This window comes from Ranitomeya variabilis, chromosome 2 (assembly GCF_051348905.1).
Source record: "Ranitomeya variabilis isolate aRanVar5 chromosome 2, aRanVar5.hap1, whole genome shotgun sequence".
Classification (NCBI taxonomy): Eukaryota; Metazoa; Chordata; class Amphibia; order Anura; family Dendrobatidae; genus Ranitomeya; species Ranitomeya variabilis.
In genome coordinates, this window is record NC_135233.1 from 57,702,604 (window position 1) to 57,726,446 (window position 23,843).

A 23,843-nucleotide genomic window follows, 5' to 3' on the forward strand; every position below is an offset into this window, starting at 1 on the left:
CCGTGGCCAAGCCTACAGGTCCATGCGTCTGTTGTCAGGTGCACCTTTGTACTCACAGATTGCCAGAGTGCATGGACAATGCGGTCTTTTACATGCTGGTGGAGGGTTGGGATGGCTTTTCTCGCAAAAGAAGTGTCGACTGGTTAGCTTGTAGCGTGGTACAGCGTAGTCCATCATGGCCTTATTAATAGTAAATAAAATATATAACTAGGCTCTATGAACTTTTAAATAGGTTCCAGGAGTACACGGGCAGCATTGGTGTGGTCAGTGGAGGAGTATTGCAAGTAGGGGCCGCAGACAGGCTAACAAAGGCCTAAAATAACAAACAATAGGCAGGCATGGCGGTTTTAAATCGGTTACATGGATACACAGACAGGCACTCCAGGCAGCATTGTGGTCAGTGGAGGAGTATTGAAAGTAGGGGCCGCAGACAAGCTAACAAAGGCCTAAAATAACAAACAATAGGCAGGCATGGCAGTTTTAAATCGGTTACATGGATACACAGGCAGGCACTCCAGGCAGCATTGTGGTCAGTGGAGGAGTATTGCAAGTAGGGGCCGCAGACAGGCTAACAAAGGCCTAAAATAACAAACAATAGGCAGGCATGGCAGTTTTAAATCGGTTACATGGATACACAGGCAGGCACTCCAGGCAGCATTGTGGTCAGTGGAGGAGTATTGCAAGTAGGGGCCGCAGACAGGCTATCAAAGGCCTAAAATAACAAACAATAGGCAGGCATGGCAGTTTTAAATCGGTTACATGGATACACAGGCAGGCAGCATTGTGGTCAGTGGAGGAGTATTGCAAGTAGGGGCCGCAGACAGGCTAACAAAGGCCTAAAATAACAAACAATAGGCAGGCATGGCAGTTTTAAATCGGTTACATGGATACACAGGCAGGCAGCATTGTGGTCAGTGGAAGAGTATTGCAAGTAGGGGCCGCAGACAGGCTATCAAAGGCCTTAAATAACAAACAATAGGCAGGCATGGCAGTTTTAAATCGGTTACATGGATACACAGGCAGGCAGCATTGTGGTCAGTGGAGGAGTATTGCAAGTAGGGGCCGCAGACAGGCTATCAAAGGCCTAAAATAACAAACAATAGGCAGGCACGGCAGTTTTAAATCGGTTACATGGATACACAGGCAGGCAGCATTGTGGTCAGTGGAGGAGTATTGCAAGTAGGGGCCGTAGACAGGCTATCAAAGGCCTAAAATAACAAACAATAGGCAGGCATGGCAGTTTTAAATCGGTTACATGGATACCCAGGCAGGCACTCCAGGCAGCATTGTGGTCAGTGGAGGAGTATTGAAAGTAGGGGCCGCAGACAGGCTAACAAAGGCCTAAAATAACAAACAATAGGCAGACATGGCAGTTTTAAATCGGTTACATGGATACACAGGCAGGCACTCCAGGCAGCATTGTGGTCAGTGGCGGAGTATTGCAAGTAGGGGCCGCAGACAGGCTATCAAAGGCCTAAAATACCAAACAATAGGCAGGCATGGCAGTTTTAAATCGGTTACATGGATACACAGGCAGGCACTCCAGGCAGCATTGTGGTCAGCGGAGGAGTATTGAAAGTAGGGGCCGCAGACAGGCTAACAAAGGCCTAAAATAACAAACAATAGGCAGGCATGGCAGTTTTAAATCGGTTACATGGATACACAGGCAGGCAGCATTGTGGTCAGTGGAAGAGTATTGCAAGTAGGGGCCGCAGACAGGCTATCAAAGGCCTTAAATAACAAACAATAGGCAGGCATGGCAGTTTTAAATCGGTTACATGGATACACAGGCAGGCAGCATTGTGGTCAGTGGAGGAGTATTGCAAGTAGGGGCCGTAGACAGGCTATCAAAGGCCTAAAATAACAAACAATAGGCAGGCATGGCAGTTTTAAATCGGTTACATGGATACACAGGCAGGCAGCATTGTGGTCAGTGGAGGAGTATTGCAAGTAGGGGCCGCAGACAGGCTATCAAAGGCCTAAAATAACAAACAATAGGCAGGCATGGCAGTTTTAAATCGGTTACATAGATACCCAGGCAGGCACTCCAGGCAGCATTGTGGTCAGTGGAGGAGTATTGAAAGTAGGGGCCGCAGACAGGCTAACAAAGGCCTAAAATAACAAACAATAGGCAGGCATGGCAGTTTTAAATCGGTTACATGGATACACAGGCAGGCACTCCAGGCAGCATTGTGGTCAGTGGCGGAGTATTGCAAGTAGGGGCCGCAGACAGGCTATCAAAGGCCTAAAATAACAAACAATAGGCAGGCATGGCAGTTTTAAATCGCTTACATGGATACACAGGCAGGCACTCCAGGCAGCATTGTGGTCAGTGGAGGAGTATTGAAAGTAGGGGCCGCAGACAGGCTAACAAAGGCCTAAAATAACAAACAATAGGCAGGCATGGCAGTTTTAAATCGGTTACATGGATACACAGGCAGGCACTCCAGGCAGCATTGTGGTCAGTGGAGGAGTATTGAAAGTAGGGGCCGCAGACAGGCTAACAAAGGCCTAAAATTACAAACAATAGGCAGGCATGGCAGTTTTAAGTCGGTTACATGGATACACAGGCAGGCAGCATTGTGGTCAGTGGAGGAGTATTGCAGGTAGGGGCTGCAGACAGGCTATCAAAGGCCTAAAATAACAAACAATAGGCAGGCATGGCAGTTTTAAATCAGTTACATGGATACACAGGCAGGCAGCATTGTGGTCAGTGGAGGAGTATTGCAGGTAGGGGCTGCAGACAGGCTATCAAAGGCCTAAAATAACAAACAATAGGCAGGCATGGCAGTTTAAAATCGGTTACATGGATACACAGGCAGGCACTCCAGGCAGCATTGTGGTTAGTGGAGGAGTATTACAAGTAGGGGCCGCAGACAGGCTATCAAAGGTCTAAAATAACAAACAATAGGCAGGCATGGCAGTTTAAAATCGGTTACATGGATACACAGGCAGGTACTCCAGGCAGCATTGTGGTCAGTGGAGGAGTATTGCACGTAGGGGTCGCAGACAGGTTATCAAAGGCCTAAAATAACAAACAATAGGCAGGCATGGCAGTTTTAAATCGGTTACATGGATACACAGGCAGGCAGCATTGTGGTCAGTGGAGGAGTATTGCAAGTAGGGGCCGCAGACAGGCTATCAAAGGCCTAAAATAACAAACAATAGGCAGGCATGGCAGTTTTAAATCGGTTACATGGATACACAGGCAGGCAGCATTGTGGTCAGTGGAGGAGTATTGCAGGTAGGGGCCGCAGACAGGCTATCAAAGGCCTAAAATAACAAACAATAGGCAGGCATGGCAGTTTTAAATCGGTTACATGGATACACAGGCAGGCAGCATTGTGGTCAGTGGAGGAGTATTGCAGGTAGGGGCCGCAGACAGGCTATCAAAGGCCTAAAATAACAAACAATAGGCAGGCATGGCAGTTTTAAATCGGTTACATGGATACACAGGCAGGCAGCATTGTGGTCAGTGGAGGAGTATTGCAAGAAGTGTCTGACACAGTTAGTACTCCCAAAAAATAAATAGATGTTAATGTCTCGCAAAACAACTATAAATAAAAAAAAGGGTGGCATGCTTAGGTACAGGGGTGGGCTCATCTGCAGAGTTTATGACAAAGTAATTTGGCAGTAAATTAGTATTTACTGGTGTCAATATAGGACACTGACCCAGACTACTTTAACTATCATCATAGATGTCAACAAATTGGTATTGATTGTCAGTGCCAGGCATTGAATGATGTCAGCGCATAGACTAAACATTGGTGGAGCTGTGCGAGATAATTTGGCACGTGGTAGAGCACAGTTTGAGCTGGGGGAGGGGAACTCTCTTGTGGCCGGCGGTACCGCCCCAGGGCCCCTCATGTTACAACGGTGTGTCTGACGTTGGGTGCGCACCACCACCGCCAGAGACACTACATTGTACTATGAGGGACCCAGTGGCAGTGCCGTCGACCAAAAGCGAGCACACCCACCTCTTCTGACAAACAGCACTGTAACTAACGGGTGCTTGCGCCAAGTGTCGAGAGTGAGACAACGGCCCCGTGGGGGGAGTTTTCCCATTGGGGGATGTGTAAACATGTCGTATGCTGGTCAAACAGCTGCTGCAAATTAAGAGATTTTAACACTCAGTAAGACCAGTCCACAAGCAAGACCTTTTTATAGGAAAGCTATGTGTCAGCCGGGAAAAGTGGGGCAAAATAATTTGAAATCCAGGAGTGGTTCATTTTAATGAAGGTGAGATCATCCACATTTTGGGTAGCCAGACGAGTCCTTTTTTCGGTTAATATTGAACCAGCAGCACTGAATACTCTTTCTGATAGCACACTAGCTGCTGGGCAAGCAAGCTCCTGCAACGCATATTCTGCCAATTCAGGCCAGGTGTCTAATTTGGATGCCCAGTAATCAAATGGGAATGACAGTTGAGGGAGAACATCAATTAGGGCTGAAAAATAGTTAGTAACCATACTGGACAAATGTTGTCTCCTGTCACTTTGAATAGATGCTGCAGTACCTGTCCTGTCTGCGGTCATTGCGAAATCACTCCACAACCTGGTCAGAAAACCCCTCTGTCCAACGCCACTACTGATCTGTGCACCTCTAACACCTCTGCCCTGTAGCCCCCTGCAGCTCGTGTGAGAACCATCACCGGCGCTGTGTGCTGGGAATGCCTGAATCAAACGGTCTACAAGAGTAGCTTGTTTGGTTGCTAATATTTGTTTGAGGTTCTCATGTGGCATAATATTTTGCAATTTGCCTTTATAGCGAGGGTCAAGGATGCAGGCCAACCAGTAATCGTCATCGCTCATCATTTTAATAATGCGTGGGTCCTTTTTGAGGATACGTAAGGCATAATCCGCCATGTGGGCCAAAGTTCCAGTTGGCAAATCTGCGGTTGTGCTGGTTTGAGGGGCAGTTACAGGCAAATCTACGTCACTTGTCTCCCTTACAAAAACAGAACCCGGCCTTGCAACGCCACTAATTTCTGTTGGCCCAGGAGAAGCTTCCTCATTAAAAAAGTACTCATCCCCATCATCCTCCTCGTCCTCCTCCTCCTCTTCGCCCGCTACCGCGTCCTCTACACGGCCCTGACCAGACAATGGCTGACTGTCATCAAGGCTTTCCTCTTCCTCGGCTGCAGACGCCTACTCCTTTATGTGCGTCAAACTTTGCATCAGCAGACGCATTAGGGGGATGCACATGCTTATTATGGCGTTGTCTGCACTAACCAGCCATGTGCATTCCTCAAAACACTGAACGACTTGACACAGGTCTTGTAGCTTCGACCACTGCACACCTGACAACTCCATGTCTGCCATCCAACTGCCTGCCTGTGTATCCTCCCACAAATACATAACAGCACGCCTCTGTTCGCACACTCTCTGAAGCATGTGCAGTGTGGAGTTCCACCTTGTTGCAACGTCGATGATTAGGCGATGCTGAGGAAGGTTCAAAGAACGCTGATAGTTCTGCATACGGCTGGAGTGTACAGGCGAACGGCGGATATGCGAGCAAAGTCTGCGCACTTTGAGGAGCAGGTCGGGTAACCCTGGATAACTTTTCAGGAAGCACTGCACCACCAGGTTTAAGGTGTGAGCCAGGCAAGGAATGTGTTTCAGTTGGGAAAGGGCTATGGCAGCCATGAAATTCCTTCCGTTATCACTCACTACCTTGCCTGCCTCAAGATGTACAGTGCCCAGCCATGACTGAGTTTCTTTCTGCAAGAACTCGGACAGAACTTCCGCGGTGTGTCTGTTGTCGCCCAAACACTTCATTGCCAATACAGCCTGCTGACGCTTGCCACTAGCTGTCCCATAATGGCACACCTGGTGTGCAACAGTGGCAGCTGCGGATGGAGTGGATGTGTGACTGTGGTCTGTGGACGAGCTCTCGCTTCTGCAGAAGGAGGAGGAAGAGGAGGAGGGGGGCGAACGCCTACAGCCAACTCTTTCCTTGACCGTGGGCTAGGCAGAACTGTCCCAATATTGCTGTCCCCTGTGGAGCCTGCATCCACCACATTCACCCAGTGTGCCGATGGACACGTAACGTCCCTGGCCATGCCTACTGGTCCATGCATCTGTTGTCAGGTGCACCTTTGTAGTCACAGACTGCCTGAGTGCATGGACGATGCGGTCTTTAACATGCTGTTGGAGGGCTGGGATGGCTTTTCTAGAAAAGAAGTGCCGACTGGGTAGCTCGTAGCGTGGTACAGAGTAGTCCATCAGCGCTTTGAAAGCTTCGCTTTCAACTAACCGGTAGGGCATCATCTCTAATGAGATTAGTCTAGCAATGTGGGCGTTCAAACCCTGTGTACATGGATGCGAGGATGAGTACTTCCTTTTCCTAACAAGAGTCTCATGTAGGGTGAGCTGGACTGGAGAGCTGGAGATCGTGGAACTAGCGGTGGTGCCGGTGGACATGGGTGAGTGAGAGAGGGTTGGAGATGGTATTCTTGCCGGTGCCCTACATGCAGTGTTTCCTACTACTAACCTGGTGATTCCCTGACTGCTTTGGCCTGGCGACGAAAGCTGCACAGATACTGCAGGTGGTGTGGGAAATGGTCGGCTTACAGGGAGGGAAGGGATGTAGCGTTGCTGACTAGCTTCATTGGCCGAGGGTGCTGCAACCTTTAGGGACGTTTGGTAGTTAGTTCAGGCTTGCAAATGCATGGTGGATAAATGTCTATGCATGCAACTTGTATTTAGACTTTTAAGATTCTGACCTCTGCTTAAGGTAGTTGAACATTTTTGACAGATGACTTTGCGCTGATCATTTGGATGTTGTTTAAAAAAATGCCAGACTGCACTCTTTCTACTATCGGATACCTTTTCAGGCATTGCAGACTGAGCTTCTTTAACCGGATGGCAACGCTGTCCTCCAACTGGTTTTGGTTTTGCCACGCGTTTTTGGCCAGATACGGGCCCGGTAGATGGAACCTGTTGTGATGTTGATGCCTGCTGCGGCTCCTCCTCCTCCGCTTCAGAACTACTGCTGCCTGCACCCTATTCCCCCAATGGCTGCCAATCGGGGTCCACAACTGGGTCATCTATGACCTCCTCTTCTATGTTGTGTGAAACTTCGTCTGTGTCACCGTGTAAGCCGGTGGTATTGCGTTCGTGACGGAGCACCATAGTCTCCGCTGGTTTTGATTCTGCCTCAGTACACTGCGAGGGCAATGTTCTGGTCTGAGTCAAAGGAACAGCATAGTAATCTGGCTGTGGCTGTGCATCTGTGCACTCCATGTCCGATTCAACTTCTAATGGGCATGGCCTGTTAACTGTTTCACTGTGTAACCCAGGAACGGTATGTGTAAAGAGCTCCATGGAGTAACCTGTTGTGTCGACTGACGCATCCTTCACTGTTGTTTTTAGTGAAGGACACAAGGAAGCGACTTGTTCCTGACCGGGAGCATCCACTGACGATGCACTGCTCTGACATTTGGCACTTTCCGAGGAGGAGGCGAAAGAGTTAGAGGCAGAGTCAGCAATGAAAGCCAATACTTGTTCCTCCTGCTCCGGCTTCAAAAGTGGTTTTCCTACTCCCAGAAAAGAGAGCGTTCGAGGCCTTGTGTAGCCAGACAACGAACCTGGCTCAACAACTCGAGACTTAGGTGCTGTACTGCTTTTACCACGACCACCTGATGCTCCACCACCACTACCATCATTACCAGCTGACAATGACCGCCCACGGCCACGACCTCTTCCACTAGACTTCCTCATTGTTTGCAAAACGTAACCAAAGTAACGCTATTTGTTACTGTAAAACAACTTATCAGGTGAACTCAAACTTCTGTAGGATTTATATATACCTTTATAGGTGCCTGACACTGAAAGGAAAATCAGGCCCAATGTTACACACTAGGTTTTCTGTGCCCCAATAATTTGAGACAGATGGCACACACAGGACCAGCACTCAAGCAGAAATGCCAATCTTATTCTCCCACTATTTTTTTTTTTTTTCTGGGAGAATTTACCCTAAAAAAAAAAAATGGCCAAGTATTACACAGTGTTTTCGGTGGCACACAATGAGAGACAGATACCACACACAGCAATGGCACGGAGGCAGACTTGCCAATATTTATCTCCCACTAATTTTTTTTGGGGAAAAGGGAGAATTTTGCAAAAAAAAAAAAATGGCCAAGTATTACACAGTGTTTTCGGTGCCACACAATGAGAGACAGATGCCACACACAGCAATGGCACGGAGGCAGACTTGCCAATATTTATCTCCCACTAATTTTTTTTTTGGAAAAGGGAGAATGTACCCCCCCCCCAAAAAAAGGCCAAGTATTACACAGTGTTTTCGGTGCCACACAATGAGAGACAGATGCCACATACAGCAATGGCACGGAGGCAGACTTGCCAATATTTATCTCCCATTAATTTTTTTTGGGGAAAAGGGAGAATTTAGCAAAAAAAAAAAAAATGTCCAAGTATGACACAGTGTTTTCGGTGGCACACATTGAGAGACAGATACCACACACAGCAATGGCACGGAGGCAGACTTGCCAATATTTATCTCCCACTAATTTTTGTTTTGGAAAAGGGAGAATGTACCCCCCCCCCAAAAAAAAAATGGCCAAGTATTACACAGAGTTTTCGGTGCCACACAATGACAGACAGATGCCACACACAGCAATGGCACGGAGGCAGACTTGCCAATATTTGTCTCCCACTAATTTTTTTTGGGGAAAAGGGAGAATTTAGCAAAAAAAAATAAGAATGGCCAAGTATTACACAGTGTTTTTGGTGGCACACAATGAGAGACAGATACCACACACAGCAATGGCACGGAGGCAGACTTGCCAATATTTATCTCCCACTAATTTTTTTTTTGGAAAAGGGAGAATGTACCCCCCCCCCAAAAAAAAAGGGCCAAGTATTACACAGTGTTTTCGGTGCCACACAATGAGAGACAGATACCACACACAGCAATGGCACGGAGGCAGACTTGCCAATATTTATCTCCCACTAATTTTTGTTTTGGAAAAGGGAGAATGTACCCCCCCCCAAAAAAAAAAATGGCCAAGTATTACACAGTGTTTTCGGTGCCACACAATGACAGACAGATGCCACACACAGCAATGGCACGGAGGCAGACTTGCCAATATTTGTCTCCCACTAATTTTTTGGGGGGAAAAGGGAGAATTTAGCAAAAAAAAATAAAAATGGCCAAGTATTACACAGTGTTTTTGGTGGCACACAATGAGAGACAGATACCACACACAGCAATGGCACGGAGGCAGACTTGCCAATATTTATCTCCCACTAATTTTTTTTTTGGAAAAGGGAGAATGTACCCCCCCCCCAAAAAAAAAAGGGCCAAGTATTACACAGTGTTTTCGGTGCCACACAATGAGAGACAGATGCCACACACAGCAATGGCACGGAGGCAGACTTGCCAATATTTATCTCCCACTAATTTTTTTGGGGAAAAGGGAGAATTTAGCAAAAAAAAAAAAATGGCCAAGTATTACACAGTGTTTTCGGTGCCACACAACGAGAGACAGATACCACACACAGCAATGGCACGGAGGCAGACTTGCCAATATTTATCTCCCACTAATTTTTTTTTGGGAAAAGGGAGAATTTAGCAAAAAAAAAAAAAATGGCCATGTATTACACAGTGTTTTCGGTGGCACACAATGAGAGACAGATACCACACACAGCAATGGCACGGAGGCAGACTTGCCAATATTTATCTCCCACTAATTTTTTTTTGGGAAAAGGGAGAATGTACCCCCCCAAAAAAAAAAATGGCCAAGTATTACACAGTGTTTTCGGTGCCACACAATGAGAGACAGATGCCACACACAGCAATGGCACGGAGGCAGACTTGCCACTATTTATCTCCCACTAATTTTTTTTTGGGAAAAGGGAAAATGTACCCCAAAAAAAATAAAAAATGGCCAAGTATTACACAGTGTTTTCGGTGCCACACAATGACAGACAGATGCCACACACAGCAATGGCACGGAGGCAGACTTGCCAATATTTATCTCCCACTAATTTTTTTTTGGGAAAAGGGAGAATTTAGCAAAAAAAAAAAAAAATGGCCATGTATTACACAGTGTTTTCGGTGGCACACAATGAGAGACAGATACCACACACAGCAATGGCACGGAGGCAGACTTGCCAATATTTATCTCCCACTAATTTTTTTTGGGGAAAAGGGAGAATTTAGCAAAAAAAAAAAATGGCCAAGTATTACACAGTGTTTTCGGTGCCACACAATGAGAGGCAGATGCCACACACAGCAATGGCACGGAGGCAGACTTGCCAATATTTATCTCCCACTAATTTTTTTTTTGGAAAAGGGAGAATGTACCCCCCCCCAAAAAAAAAAATGACCAAGTATTACACAGTGTTTTCGGTGCCACACAATGAGAGACAGATACCACACACAGCAATGGCACGGAGGCAGACTTGCCAATATTTATCTCCCTGCAGTTATCTCAGAAAAGTATGGCAGGCAGCTATAAAAAGGACTGCTGCACACAAAAGTGTGGACAAACACACAAGATAGCTGTGCAGAAAGGAAGGAAAAACAGGATTTGTGCTTTGAAAAAAGCAGTTGGTTTGCACAGCGGCGTACACACAGGCACAGCAACGCAGCTATCAGGGTCAGGCCCAATGAGCTACAGCGCTGAGGAAAAAAAAATGTAGCTTCCACTGTCCCTGCAATCAAAAGGTGGTGTTGGACAGTGGAAATCGCTACAGCACAAGTGGTTTGTAGCTTTATGTACCCTGCCTATCACTATCCCTGCTTCCGAAGAAGCTGCAGCAACCTCTCCCTACGCTCAGATCAGCAGCAGTAAGATGGCGGTCGGCGGGAACGCCCCTTTATAGCCCCTGTGACGCCGCAGAAAGCAAGCCAATCACTGCAATGCCCTTCTCTAAGATGGTGGGGACTGAGATCTATGTCATCACGCTGCCCACACTCTGCGTCCACCTTCATTGGCTGAAAAATGGCGCTTTTAGCGTCATTGAAACGTGACTTTGGTGCGAAAGTCGCGTACCGCATGGCAGACCCCACACAGGGATCGGCTCGGTTTCATGAGACGCCGACTTTGCCAAAAGTCGGCGACTTATGAAAATGAATGATCCGTTTCGCTCAACCCTACTCACAAGATCTCCTTCTCTACTCCCCTCTTATCTCCTCTTCCCACAATTGCATACAAGATTTCTCTCGCCTACTCTGGAACTCTCTACACAACATATCAGACTTTCACATACCATTGAAGCCTTCAAAAAGAACCTGAAGACCTACCTCTTCCGGCAAGCCTACAACCTGCAGTAATCACCGATCGACCAAACCACTGCATGACCAGTTCTATCCTCACCTACTGTATCCTCATGCATCCCTGGTAGATTGTGAGCCCTCGCGGGCAGGGTCCTCTCTCCTCCTGTACCAGCTGTGACTTGTATTGTTCAAGATTATTTTACTTGTTTTTATTATGTATACCCCTCCTCACATGTAAAGCACCATGGAATAAATGGCGCTATAATTATAGATAATAATAATAACTTCTATCAATCCTCTTCTATAGATAGAAGCTCAGAGTCTAGTCGGAACATAATTGCAAGTATGCAAATTGCATACATGCTTTCACATGACTGCCCACTTGCACAAGGAAGACAGTAGACTCATGACACCATACAAGCCACACAATGTCAAGACTCAGCAGCCTGCAGTCACATAGAATGAAAAAAAACTTTTTATTTCATGGTATACATCAGAATGGGCAACCCTTTTAAATGTAAACAGATTTACTCCTGAGCTGAAAGGGGTGGGTTATATGTTTTGGGGCAGATTTTTGGTGCTACGGGAAGTGGGTGAGATTGAGATGAGCTGAAACTTCCCCCAAAATGTTGGTAACTTTGGACTAGCTGCACCAAGTTTATCACAGTCAAGCTGGATAATAAAATTGGAGCATCTTAGACACTTTTTTCTAACACCATACCACTTTTTGGTTTGCTTGTTTTAGAAAATAAAATTTTGGCATAATTTGGTGCATCTTAAGCAACATCCATTTTCAGGTAAGCCAAATTATTAATCAAATAAGGTGCAAAAGGTAAATACCTAATACCCATTCTCTCTGTAGGTTCTTTACCTGATGTTTATGTGACATGAGATTCAATTGCAGTTGAATAAAACAGTTACCATAGTTTGTAAATTAACTTCTCCACAATTTCATCTAGGAAAATACCCAATGGAAACCCAAAGTACCTCATTAAAGTTAATATAAATAGAACCTTAAGGAACTTTTATATAGGTTAAAAATTGTTCAACAATCGTTAATACGAATGCTTGTTCCTGCATTGGCCTGTGTACACATGGCAGATGATCAAGCCAATGATCAAGGAAATGCTGCCCCATTCTTTTATGTAGCTTGAAAAATAATTATTGTCAATGTATAGAAATCAAGGATCTCTGAAGCTGAATGTACAGGGAAGTTTTAATAAGTAATCATTGCCATCTAGAGGCCAGAGTTTATAGGAACAGGAACAATAAGAGAGCAAACAGGAACTGTATATAGAACAGTGTGTTTCCTGGAGGTAATAGATAAGAATGGACACCAGGTCATGTGACAGTTGTGTTGCAGTAAATAATTATTAAAGGCCCAGTAGGGCAGAAAGGGGGAGAAGTCGATGATTGAACCAGTATCAGGAGAGACGTATGGAGCATCTGAGCTGACTTATAAACGCAATCATCAGTGCTAGGGAAATCTAGGAAGTATTGTCTCAGTAAGGAGTGAGGAAGAGTGATAGAGAGAACTAGAGTCATGTGCACAGAGCCAGTATTATGGGAGCAGAACTGGAGCCATGGGAGCAGAGACAGAATTGTGTGGACAGAGACAGAATTGTGTGAGCACAGCATGTACCGTATGAGCAGAATCAGAGCCTCGTGAGCAGACAGACAGAATGCAGATTAGTGTGAAGCCAGACAGAGGAACTCAAACAATACTGTGAGCTGTGACCTGAGATTTTATAATATGGTACAGAAGGAACCAGGGCCGCTTTAGGGGACGAAGGCGGCTAACGTAGTGCATTGCTTAAGTTGCTCAATAGCAAGATACTTGCGGTCTACATTAGCAGCATCAATGTCTTCAAATAGGGCATATTATTGTGGATATAGTGACTAAGTGATGACAGTAGTGACCATAGGGTAGACTCTAATGCATCATAGGCAGAGGTGTTACATAAAGACATTAATAGTTATAGTAATCATACATTTATTTGCATAGCAGAGTTGAATTGTTAGAATTGTTAATAGAATCTCTTAACTCAGAATTAATTTACTCATATTGTAAATACATTACTTTATTCTAGTCCATTGCTAGCCTATTAATGTTGTACTTCAGGTACCCAACCTTTTTAATTTTAAGTAAATAAATAATCTTGGCTCAAAACTTACCAATTTACACTTGGCATAGTCAACAGGATCAAGTCTCGCATAAGAAAAGGAAAGTGAGGAAGACCAGAAAAATGCAACTAAAGTGCGTTTAAAGATGGCGCTGAGAGTGAACTCTAAAATGACTGCAACATTTATATTTCTGTGGTGCCCACCTTTACATTACATTTCACCTAATGTCACAAAGGACCTGGCCTCAGATCCATCCCATCCACTCAGACATTGTGCACTGTGCCCAGTTATCAATGCAAAGAAGCTGCGATGAGTTTCTTAGAAGCACTGAGTAGTGGTATTCTGAGGGGAGGTATATGGTAGAGGAGCTCCGGGAAGGATTTTGTCCCTTTACTTCATTCTGGGAGCTTAATGTAGATATATATGTAGTCCCAGTGATGATTTCATCTGGAAGTTGCTTGGCCTTGACAGAAAGGAATCTGGGTGAGGATGGAGGAATACCAATAGATGCTTGAGGAGTCTTAGTGAGTCTGAGAGTGCTAAAAATGCTAAAAATATTATGGTTGTTGCATCCCACATCCCTGGAGTAGTTCAAGGCTCCAGAGTAGCATAAAACCAGTGGCCCTAAGGTCCAATAATCCAGGACCTAAAAAAGAACTGTTGCACCTTTTTTCTGCTGGATATGCAAGGCTGCTCCTGTCCTAAAGGCTCTTGTTGAGCTAATAGACTGTGCTTCAGTCCTATGAACTATCTGAAAACTGATGGACTGTGTTACTCTTATTCTGGGGTTTTGACGGAGAAAAACAAGACCAATCCTATGGGCTGTCACTGGTGTTGATGGATGTTCCAGGGTCCTTACCGAGAAGGAGCAGGTCAATTCTACCTTAAAGGATAAGATGATCTAGAGTTCCACAAGTTTAAGAATGCATTATATATTGTGTTTTGGTGTGGTTGCCTTTAGTGTTTTGCAGGTTTGGATGCCCGAGGACAGTTATCATTAAAGAAAGGAGAAATGTAAGGAAGTGAAGGTGCTTCCCACAACCCCCTTAAAGTTGTGCACTGTGATGTAACTAATTGCACTTTCTTAAATGTGATCTTGTCTGTTTAGTAGTTTGCATGCATGCATATGAGAGGTAATAGTTGGGACTAGCCCAGAATAGGAGAGGCTATGTTGGAAGACAGTAGACAACTTCCCGATAGTGAGTTAGTTAGGGCCCACTGTTCAGTAGACAAAGACCTAAGGTCTGACAACAGAATTACATGTTTTACTGTGTTGTATGCGAATAGGGAGGACCACAGGACATCAAATAATACGTCCTAAGGACCAAGGAAACTTAACGAGACATTTGATAGCCTGAAATCCAGACCAGGGAGGCCACCAAAACGGTTCAGAACTTAAACCAATGACAATTAGAAGGCCCTCTTAAAGAGGATTGAAAGTAGAAAGAAGAATGTTGGTGAATAGTTAGCTACAGTGAAGGGAAGCTCAATTTTGTTTATTGGAAGGAAGCAATGATCACCATATTGGTATATAAATTCTCCTTTGGAGAACAGTGGACTTTCAAGGTTCTAGTGAGTAGTTGAACCAATATACCTCAAGCAGTGGGGTCATCATTATTCAGTTGGGAACTTAGAATAGCTGGGAGTGACCATAGCATTACACTTCAACCCAAGCGGCCTACTCAGGAGAAGATGAACTCTACCATAATCATTTGCTGCATTGTCAGGAGATGCAAGAGTATGAAGTGCAAGATAAATGATGTATCATTAAATGTAACTGAGAAGTTCCCATTTCTGCTTAATGCAAGATTACCCTTAGGGAAGGAATGTGCCTATTATCTGATATACATAGTTCTTATCAAGTTCATGTTCAGTAAAAAGAAGTTTATGTTTGGACATTGATCTCCCTCAATTCATTCTCTAACATCTGGTCCTGGCCTGTCCGGTATAGTGGCACCATGCAGTCTGCAGAGACGAATTGCTCAGGTAACATGAGCAGACACACAGCCAGAACCCCCATTTTCATGTAGCATGTCAGGGCATGGAAGACAAGCACCTCACCAGGCTACTGGCCTGCACCATGTTACATCAACAACATATAAATAGGGCATGTGCTGCCACAATATTCAAATTGTATGGGGACAGAACTATGAAACATTCTTTCTCATCCTTACATTTGGCATTGGCATGTGTAAAAGAACAATTCAATGAGTGATAATTGATTTGTTATATTGCCGATCTGCATGTCTCAGGAGCTTAGCATTCCATCTCATGCGGTGATCTGAGGTGTCTCCCAAGGGGAGTGAGATTCAGCTATTTTCTTACTCAAAGAACCAGTAGAACGCTCTGCTGTCAACTGCATTTACGTGTTTCAGAAACTTTGACCACCAGCTCTTCCGGAGTATAAGTCAACATGCAGCAGTATGTTGAGGTCACCTGCTGATGGCACTGCTGCTATTCAAATCAATAGGGATGGATGTGCAGTAGACTGAGCAGCTCCCTAACTGGGCACTTGTGGACACAATAGGTGCCGAGAACAGCTGATCGCCAGGGTTGCCGGGTGTCACCCGCGACGATCAGACATTGATGACCTATCGTAAGGCTAGCTCATCAATGATGAAATAGTGGACAACCCTCTTTAAGCTGTGTGCAGCAGGGGTCGATATACTGAATTTTGAGATCTAGGGTGCAGGAAAACCTAGATTTGCCTTGGCAAAATAGAGGTTGCACTCCAAGTTAAAAAAATGTTTAAGTGTAATGCAGCCGTGCAAGGTTTCTGCTTCCAACTCTGAGGACTTTTTCATGCACTTCAGTACTTGAAGCAGAAACATTGCACAGGTGGATTAAACCTTCACTTTTTTAACTTGGAGCTACTGGAGTGCTGCCTCTATTTTTAGGGATTTATATTATCTTTGTATGTCTTACCCTATATCCTATGAGGATCTATTTTGCACCCAATATTTTTCTGATGGGACGGCTGAACTTTGTTGCATTTAATTGGAATATACACATATTTCCATACAATGTGATTATGTACAGTATGTGCTTTTGTTTGGCGCCGCATACACTGTATATATTCTGCGCTTAGTAAATAATAATAGGAGTTATGTTTTTATTCAGCTTCATTAGAATAAGGAGACTAATGCTGAGCTTGTATCGTGCAGCTCAAGCTTTGTCCTTATGCAATTTACAATTTCAGCATTTGTTTACAGCACCATGAAATTATATTATGATGAAATTGTACTGTGAACAAAACACCAATTAAAACTCCTAACTAAACACTTTCCTTTTTATTGATCGGAGCTATTTTTAAATGCACATTTTCTAATTTTGTTCTGAAGAATAAAATTACGACGTGCCTCTAAAATAAACAATAATTTGTTCAATCATGACTTAACTCTTTAAGGCACTTTTACACCAGTAATACATTGTAACAAAAAGATGGGATCATTGGTAAATGACCCTCATAGCATTTAAATTTGCAGAAGACATTGCCGCATGATACACGTCTACTTTCTATCCAACTGGGAAAAATGAGAATTAATTTGCTTGGAAATGTTCTTCAGATGTTTGAAACTTACTTCTTTAGGGCTCTTGCATGCGGCTATAATAACACTGGTCTACAAAAAAAAAAAAAATTCTGGCATGGACTTTAACAACAGTTTTAGACTAATTTGAGGGTGCTGAATTCAAATCTGATGTTATAATTTCTCTATCACATCACGTTTTTGCGCCACAGGTACAGTATATAGCCCGTTTTCAAGAATTCCATGATAAATATACAGTAAGTAGTGTATGAAAAGTGCCAGTTTATACGGTTCACTAAGGTAAATTTAGTTTTCATTTAGTCTCCCAATAAATGTGAGAATATCTTTGTTTTCTTTGAACATGCATAATTCCCATTTGTTATGATAACACCCTTGTTTTCTGTGCTACTGGGACAATAGAGCTACAGCAGAGCATTGGGTGAAAACTGAATGGCCTCAGCGACAGAGTTTGGCATCTGGCGATAAGAATGTCATCCATGATCCTCTAGTGGATAGGAAGGACATTGTCTTTCCTCCAGAAAAGAAATGATCCAGCTGAAGGCGGAGGCGGTTCAAACTTTGTGAGACTTTATTGGACAACTAAAACAATATAGTGTTCTTCAAGAAAATCTTTACATAGCGAACACCTAGGCACACCAGTAAGGACAATCAATGCATTTCAACTATGGAGTCTTACTCATGATCATGAGGTGACTCTTGCTCTTCCTTTCCTGGGGCGGTCCTCATGTGAGCCGGTTTCTTTGTAGCGCTTGATGGTTTTTACAACTTCACTTGGGGACACTTTCAAAGTTTTCCCAATTTTTCGGACTGACTGACCTTCATTTCTTAAAGTAATGATGGCCACTCATTTTTCTATACTTATCTGCTTTTTTCTTGCCATAATACAAATTCTAATGGTCTATTCAGTAGGACTATCAGCTGTGTATCCATCAGACTTCTGCTCAACACATCACAACTGATGGTCCCAACCCCATTTATAAGGCAAGAAATCCCACTTATTAAACCTGACAGGGCACACCTGTGAAGTGAAAACCATTCCCGGTGACTACCTCTTGAAGCTCATCAAGAGAATACCAAGAGTGTGCAAAGCAGTCATCAAAGCAAAAGGTGGCTACTTTGAAGAACCTAGAATATAGGACATATTTTCAGTTGTTTCACACTTTTTTGTTAAGTATATAATTCCACAAGTGTTAATTCATAGTTTTGATGCCTTCAGTGTGAATTTACAATTTTCATAGTCATGAAAATACAGAAAAATCTTTAAATGAGAAGGTGTGTCCAAAATTTTGGTCTGTACTGTATATGAATAAAAAATTCCCTAATGTTCCTTCTCTGCTCTGTCTTCCTGAGAATTATTATTTTTTTGCTTCTGTTCAGATAACATTTCATTTGAGAATTCCCAGTACAAGCTGAGACACTTAAACAAGGAGTTTGGGGCTACAGTCACGGCCACAGCTGCTGTACCCTATCTGAAACAAAATGTCATGAGTAATGTTCGTTTCAGGGGTTGGTCAAGTCCATGGTCTACTGAGTATGCATCTGTTGTCATTTCTGACATATGCTCAGCATGCACTCCCTTATCTATATTCCTTTGAATATGCAGTGACAGTGCACTCCCTCGCCAGCTCTAATGAGATTTGATGAGGTGGTGAAAGAGAGCGCACTGTCACTGTGTATTGAAAAAGATAGATCGCAGCAGACAGGGAGAAAAGAGATCAGCACTGCCCCAAAACAGATATTACTGTTAAGGTTATGGTGACGTTTGACATCTGTTTTGAGGCTGGCTCTGCTCTCCCTGCTTGCCGCTCCATCCTTTTCAATGCACACCAACATTGCTCTCTCTTTTGACAGCTTGTCACTGGCGAGCTGGCGAGGGAGCACCCTTGAAATTTGCATTCAAAGGAATATAGAGCTCACTTTGAGCATGCTTTGGAATGACAACTGGTGCATGAACAGTACCTGAAACACGTCACTAATGACACTTCATTTCCGAGTGGGTAAAGCAGCTGCCACAGTGACTGCAGACTATGCTACCTTATAACTTCTTGTTTGATTATCCCAGCATCCAGTGGGAATTCTCCAACAAAACAACATCTGAACAGAAGTAAAAAAGAAAAAAAAGAAAAAAAAGCAGGAAGATAGAGCAGAAAGGAGTCAGTAGGGGATAATAGAAAAATGGTTGAATTTATACGTTAGATAGATAGGCATTAATGTTGAAGTCCAAATTTTGTTTCGGGTCACTCCTTAACCCCTTTCTGACATTGGACGTACTATCCCGTCGAGGTGGGGTGGGCCCGTATGACCACCGATGGGATAGTACGTCCAGAGCGATCGGCCGCGCTCACGGGGGGAGCGCGGCCGATCGCGGCCGGGTGTCAGCTGCCTATCGTAGCTGACATCCGGCACTATGTGCCAGGAGCGGTCACGGACCGCCCCTGGCACATTAACCCCCGGCACACCGCGATAAAACATGATTGCGGTGTGCTGGCAGTATAGGGAAGCATCACGCAGGGAGGGGGCTCCCTGCGGGCTTTCCTGTGACCCCCGGAGCAACGCGATGTGATCGCGTTGCCGCGAGGGTCTCTTACCTCCTTCTCCTCCTTGCAGGCCCGGATCCAAGATGGCCGTGGCATCCGGGTCCTGCAGGGAGGTGGCTTCACTGCGCCTGCTCAGAGCAGGCGCCGGGAAGCATAGAAAAAGTGCACGTCAGATCGGTGATCTGACATCGTGCACAGCAAAGTGTCAGATCACCGATCTTACACTATAACATGATGCCCCCCTGGGGCAATGTTATAGTGTAAAAAAAAATATCCCAATGTGTAAAAAAAATAAAAAAATAAATAAAAATAAATAAAATATATTGTTCCTATAAATACATTTCTTAATCTAAATAAAAAAAACAAACAATAAAAGTACACATATTTAGTATCCATAACAACCCCACCTATAAAAGTATATAACTAGTTAACCCCTTCAGTGAACACCGTAAAAAAAAAACAAAAAAAAACGAGGCAAAAAACAACGCTTTATTCTCATACCGCCAAACAAAAAGTGGAATAACACGCGATCAAAAAGACGAATATAAATAACCATGGCACCTCTGAAAACGTCATCTTGTGCCACAAAAAACGAGCAGCCATACAGCATCATCAGCAAAAAAATAAAAAAGTTATAGTCCTCAGGATAAAGCGATGCAAAAATAATTATTTTTTCTATAAAATAGCTTTTATCGTATAAAAGCGCCAAAACATAAAAAAAGATACAAATGAGGTATTGCTGTAATTGTACTGACCCTAAGAATGAAACCAATTTTACCAAACGGGGAACGGTATAAATGCCTCCCCCAAAAGAAATTCATGAATAGCTGGTTTTTGGTCATTCTGCCTCACAAAAATCGGAATAAAAAGCGATCAAAAAATGTCACGTGCCCAAAATTGTTACCAATAAAAACGTCAACTCGTCCCGCAAAAAACAAGACCTCACACGACTCTGTGGACTCAAATATGGAAAAATTATAGCTCTCAAAATGTGGCAATGCAAAAAATATTTTTTACAATAAAATTCCCTTCTAGGAATTTAGGACCTGAGGGATGACGTCACGGCTTCTGATTGGTCGCGTGGCGGTCACATGAGCGGCACGCGACCAATCAGAAGCCGTGACATCATGGAAGGTGCTGAACGCGCTCATTTTAAGCAAAGAAGGCTGCCGGTTCACAGCGGTAAGGTCCAGGCTGCGTCGGAGAGGTGAGTATATCAATATTTTTTATTTTAATTCTTTATTTTACACATTAATATGGATCCCAGGGCCTGAAGGGGAGTTTCCTCTCCTTCAGACCCTGGGAACCATCAGGGATACCTTCCGATACTTGAGTCCTATTGACTTGTATTGGTATCGGGTATCGGTATCGGATCAGATCCGATACTTTGCCGGTATCGGCCGATACTTTCCGATACCGATACTTTCAAGTATCGGATGGTATCGCTCAACACTACTCAGGACAAATTGGACAACAACGTTTAGGGTCCAATTTTTCCTGTTACCCTTGGAAAAATACAAAACTGGGGGCTAAAAAATAATTTTTGTGGAAAAAAAAATATTTTTTATTTGCACGGCTCTGAGTTATAAACTGTAGTTTAACACTTGGGGGTTCAAAGCTCTCACAGCACAACTAGATGAGTTCCTTATGGAGTTTACTTTCCAAAATGGTGTCACTTGTGGGGGGTTTCTACTGTTTAAGTACATTAGGGGCTCTGCAAACGCAGTGTGACATTTTTGGGTGTGGTCAGAGGCGTGGCCTAAAATTTGCCGTGGCGCACTACGCGCGCCGCAAACTTTATACCTCCTTCCCTTCTTCAAAAGTTGGGAGATATGGTACCACATTTGCCAGATCATGGCAAGTGCCGCAAATAACATAGGGAATGAATGAGGTTGAACGCAGTGTTCCCGTAAGTGATCCGTTACGCGGCACAAGCAGAAAAACTGCCAGATCTGCTGCAAAAGGCTACTTTCACATCAGCGATTCTTGCCAAAGTCACTGCCGATAGTGTCATACTCACCAAAGTGGGAGGCAGCAATAAAAGTGCCTAGGGCAGCAGAAACTCTAAATACGGCCCTGCAGTTGGGGTTTGTTTGCAGACCAAGAGACTGCAAAAAATCGAGATGTCTGTTTTAGAACTGTATTATGGACCAAACTCGCCAGTGGAAAAAAATGGATATAATTCAGGTGCCACCTGTGTGTCATCGTAGTGCTGTTTGTTTTTTTACTGTGTAATGTGCAGTAGAAGCCTGGATTTTTTATATTTTTAGTTTTTTGCATCATGCCAAACTAATGTTAAAAATGAATACATGGACCGAAAAAAGCTACAAATTGGATCCAACATGCTACTGAGAAACAGTACATTTCTCATGTCATGTATATATTAAAACAAATATATTGTAAATGAAGCATTAGGATTTTGTAACACGTCTGTATTTGTTGGCCATGAGCTGTTTTTTATGTCCAGCATTGGGGTCAAATAGAACACACAAAAGCAGCGGGGCCATTCTTGTACACCTCTCTGTCTAACTATGCACCTCCATTCTTCTCTCATCTCCATAACTATCAAAACAAGCTGCAATCTCTTGGTAAGTCTTCAGCCTATCTGTTTTTATTTGCAGGAAGCTTTTTAGCTGTTTTTTTTTTCAAAGTGAATAATAAAATCAAGATTTACCAAGAGAGGAGAAATGGCTGACAAGTAGAAAAAGAAGCAGATTTTTCTGGTATATTTTCTTATATTAACTTGTACTATTTATGTATTTGTTAATTTGTCAGGGACCATTTGAACAACATAATTTTGTCCTTTAAAACTTCAAATTCACTTTTACATGGGTATGAGAAGTTCTTGTTCTTCATTCCAGACTATTGCACCCATTGACAGAAATAATAAATTTCATCATTTTGGAAAAACTTCTGATTTTGAAAACAGCAATTTCCAAACTTTAACATGGTGGAAGCCTTAGTATGATTTCCCTCTCTGCTTACAGCCATTTCCCGTGCCTATAAATGGCAGGTTTTGCTGTTTCTGTTGGTAGCTTCCCATCCAAGTAGCATGAGAGTTCCATAAAATAATTTTGCATTGAACGCCATGCTATACAGGGTGTGGTATCAAACCCCAGTAATAAGTATGGGAGTGTGCTTGTCAATCACAGCAACACTGCAGCTGGTCATTGTGTTATACCAGCACATTCTTGATAATGCGCACATATGCCACAGGGCAGGAATTACTTCCCACTGACTATGTATATGTATGTAATTTTGCAGAAAAAAACAGTTTTGTAAGGCATACAGAAAAGAGTATTCAGTGTTACATTTTTGCTAACAATACAGTGACCTGGTTAGTAAATTGACATAAATTATGTACATACATATTGGTAAGTTCTTCAAATCCAGAGAAAGTTCCATTTGGTATAACCACAATTTTCGTATACACAAATCTCCTACAAAAGTAAACAAACAAACAATAAGAATGCATAAAGCCAAATTCAAAGAAGAAAACACTAAAAGATAAAAACAGAATTTTGTAAATTCTTCATATATAATGATATGGTTGAACATACTCTCCATTACTATTGTACAGGTGTAAAGGAGTGGTGGAGATGCCCACACCCCTCTTGAAGAGCTTATGGTTATATAATGGATTGCCATGTTTTAAATGTTGTTTTATCTGGTTTGATAACCATCCTGGGACACAAGTTCTCCTATGGGAGCAAGAGGCATGTGGCCCTCATCAAATGCACTTGGGGAATAGTAGAGAGGAGACAAATCGACGCACCTCTGCCATTGAGGTTCACATAAATCAACTGTGCATTTGGACTAACCATGAGGGGCCATAGTGACACACTTCGACCCATGCAGTCTTCACAGGGGAATATAGAAGTTCCCACAATGGTTTGATAGACTGTTGTAGCATGTAATGGAAGTAATATATCGTCACATGTAACGACGACGTTCCTGCCTCTGGATTGTGCGGAAGTATTCGTAAAGTGTTGTGCCTGCTATCTGATGTATTTACTTCTCATCAAGTTGTTCTGTAAAGAAAAGTTTATTTTTGGACTGTGGTCTCCCTCATTCATCTCCATTCCATGTGGTCTTGGCATGCCATATCAAGTGGCAGCATGCAGTTTGCGGGAGTATTTCGCCAAGATAACAGCAGCATACAGACCCAGCCAGATCCCCAAAATTGGAGGATGAATATTGAATAAATCTGGCTGCGTTGAGACCCAATAATTGCTTTTTTTATATGTACTTTAAAGGTCAATGCATAAATCTTACTTGATCGCCGAGTTTAATAGACCCAGACCTGCATCTATTACAAGCGCGTCTAGAGAAAAAATGATTCTACAATAGAGTACAAGAAGATTGTTTTTTTTACTGTAAGTTGAGTAAA

General features: G+C 43.5%; 1 protein-coding gene across 6 annotated transcripts in view; it reads right to left on the reverse strand.

Annotated features, from left to right (window-relative positions):
• The window catches only part of FSHR (follicle stimulating hormone receptor), a 489,167-nt gene that overhangs the window by 356,814 nt on the left and 108,510 nt on the right, over window positions 1-23,843 (reverse strand). For 5 of the 6 annotated variants that reach the window (XM_077282458.1, XM_077282455.1, XM_077282457.1 and 2 more), the window contains exon 2: window positions 22,822-22,893. The exons of the other annotated variant lie outside the window; for it this stretch is intronic. In XM_077282458.1, coding sequence (XP_077138573.1) covers window positions 22,822-22,893 — 72 coding nt within the window. The remainder of the gene's footprint in view (window positions 1-22,821; window positions 22,894-23,843) is intronic. 6 annotated transcript variants of the gene reach the window in all.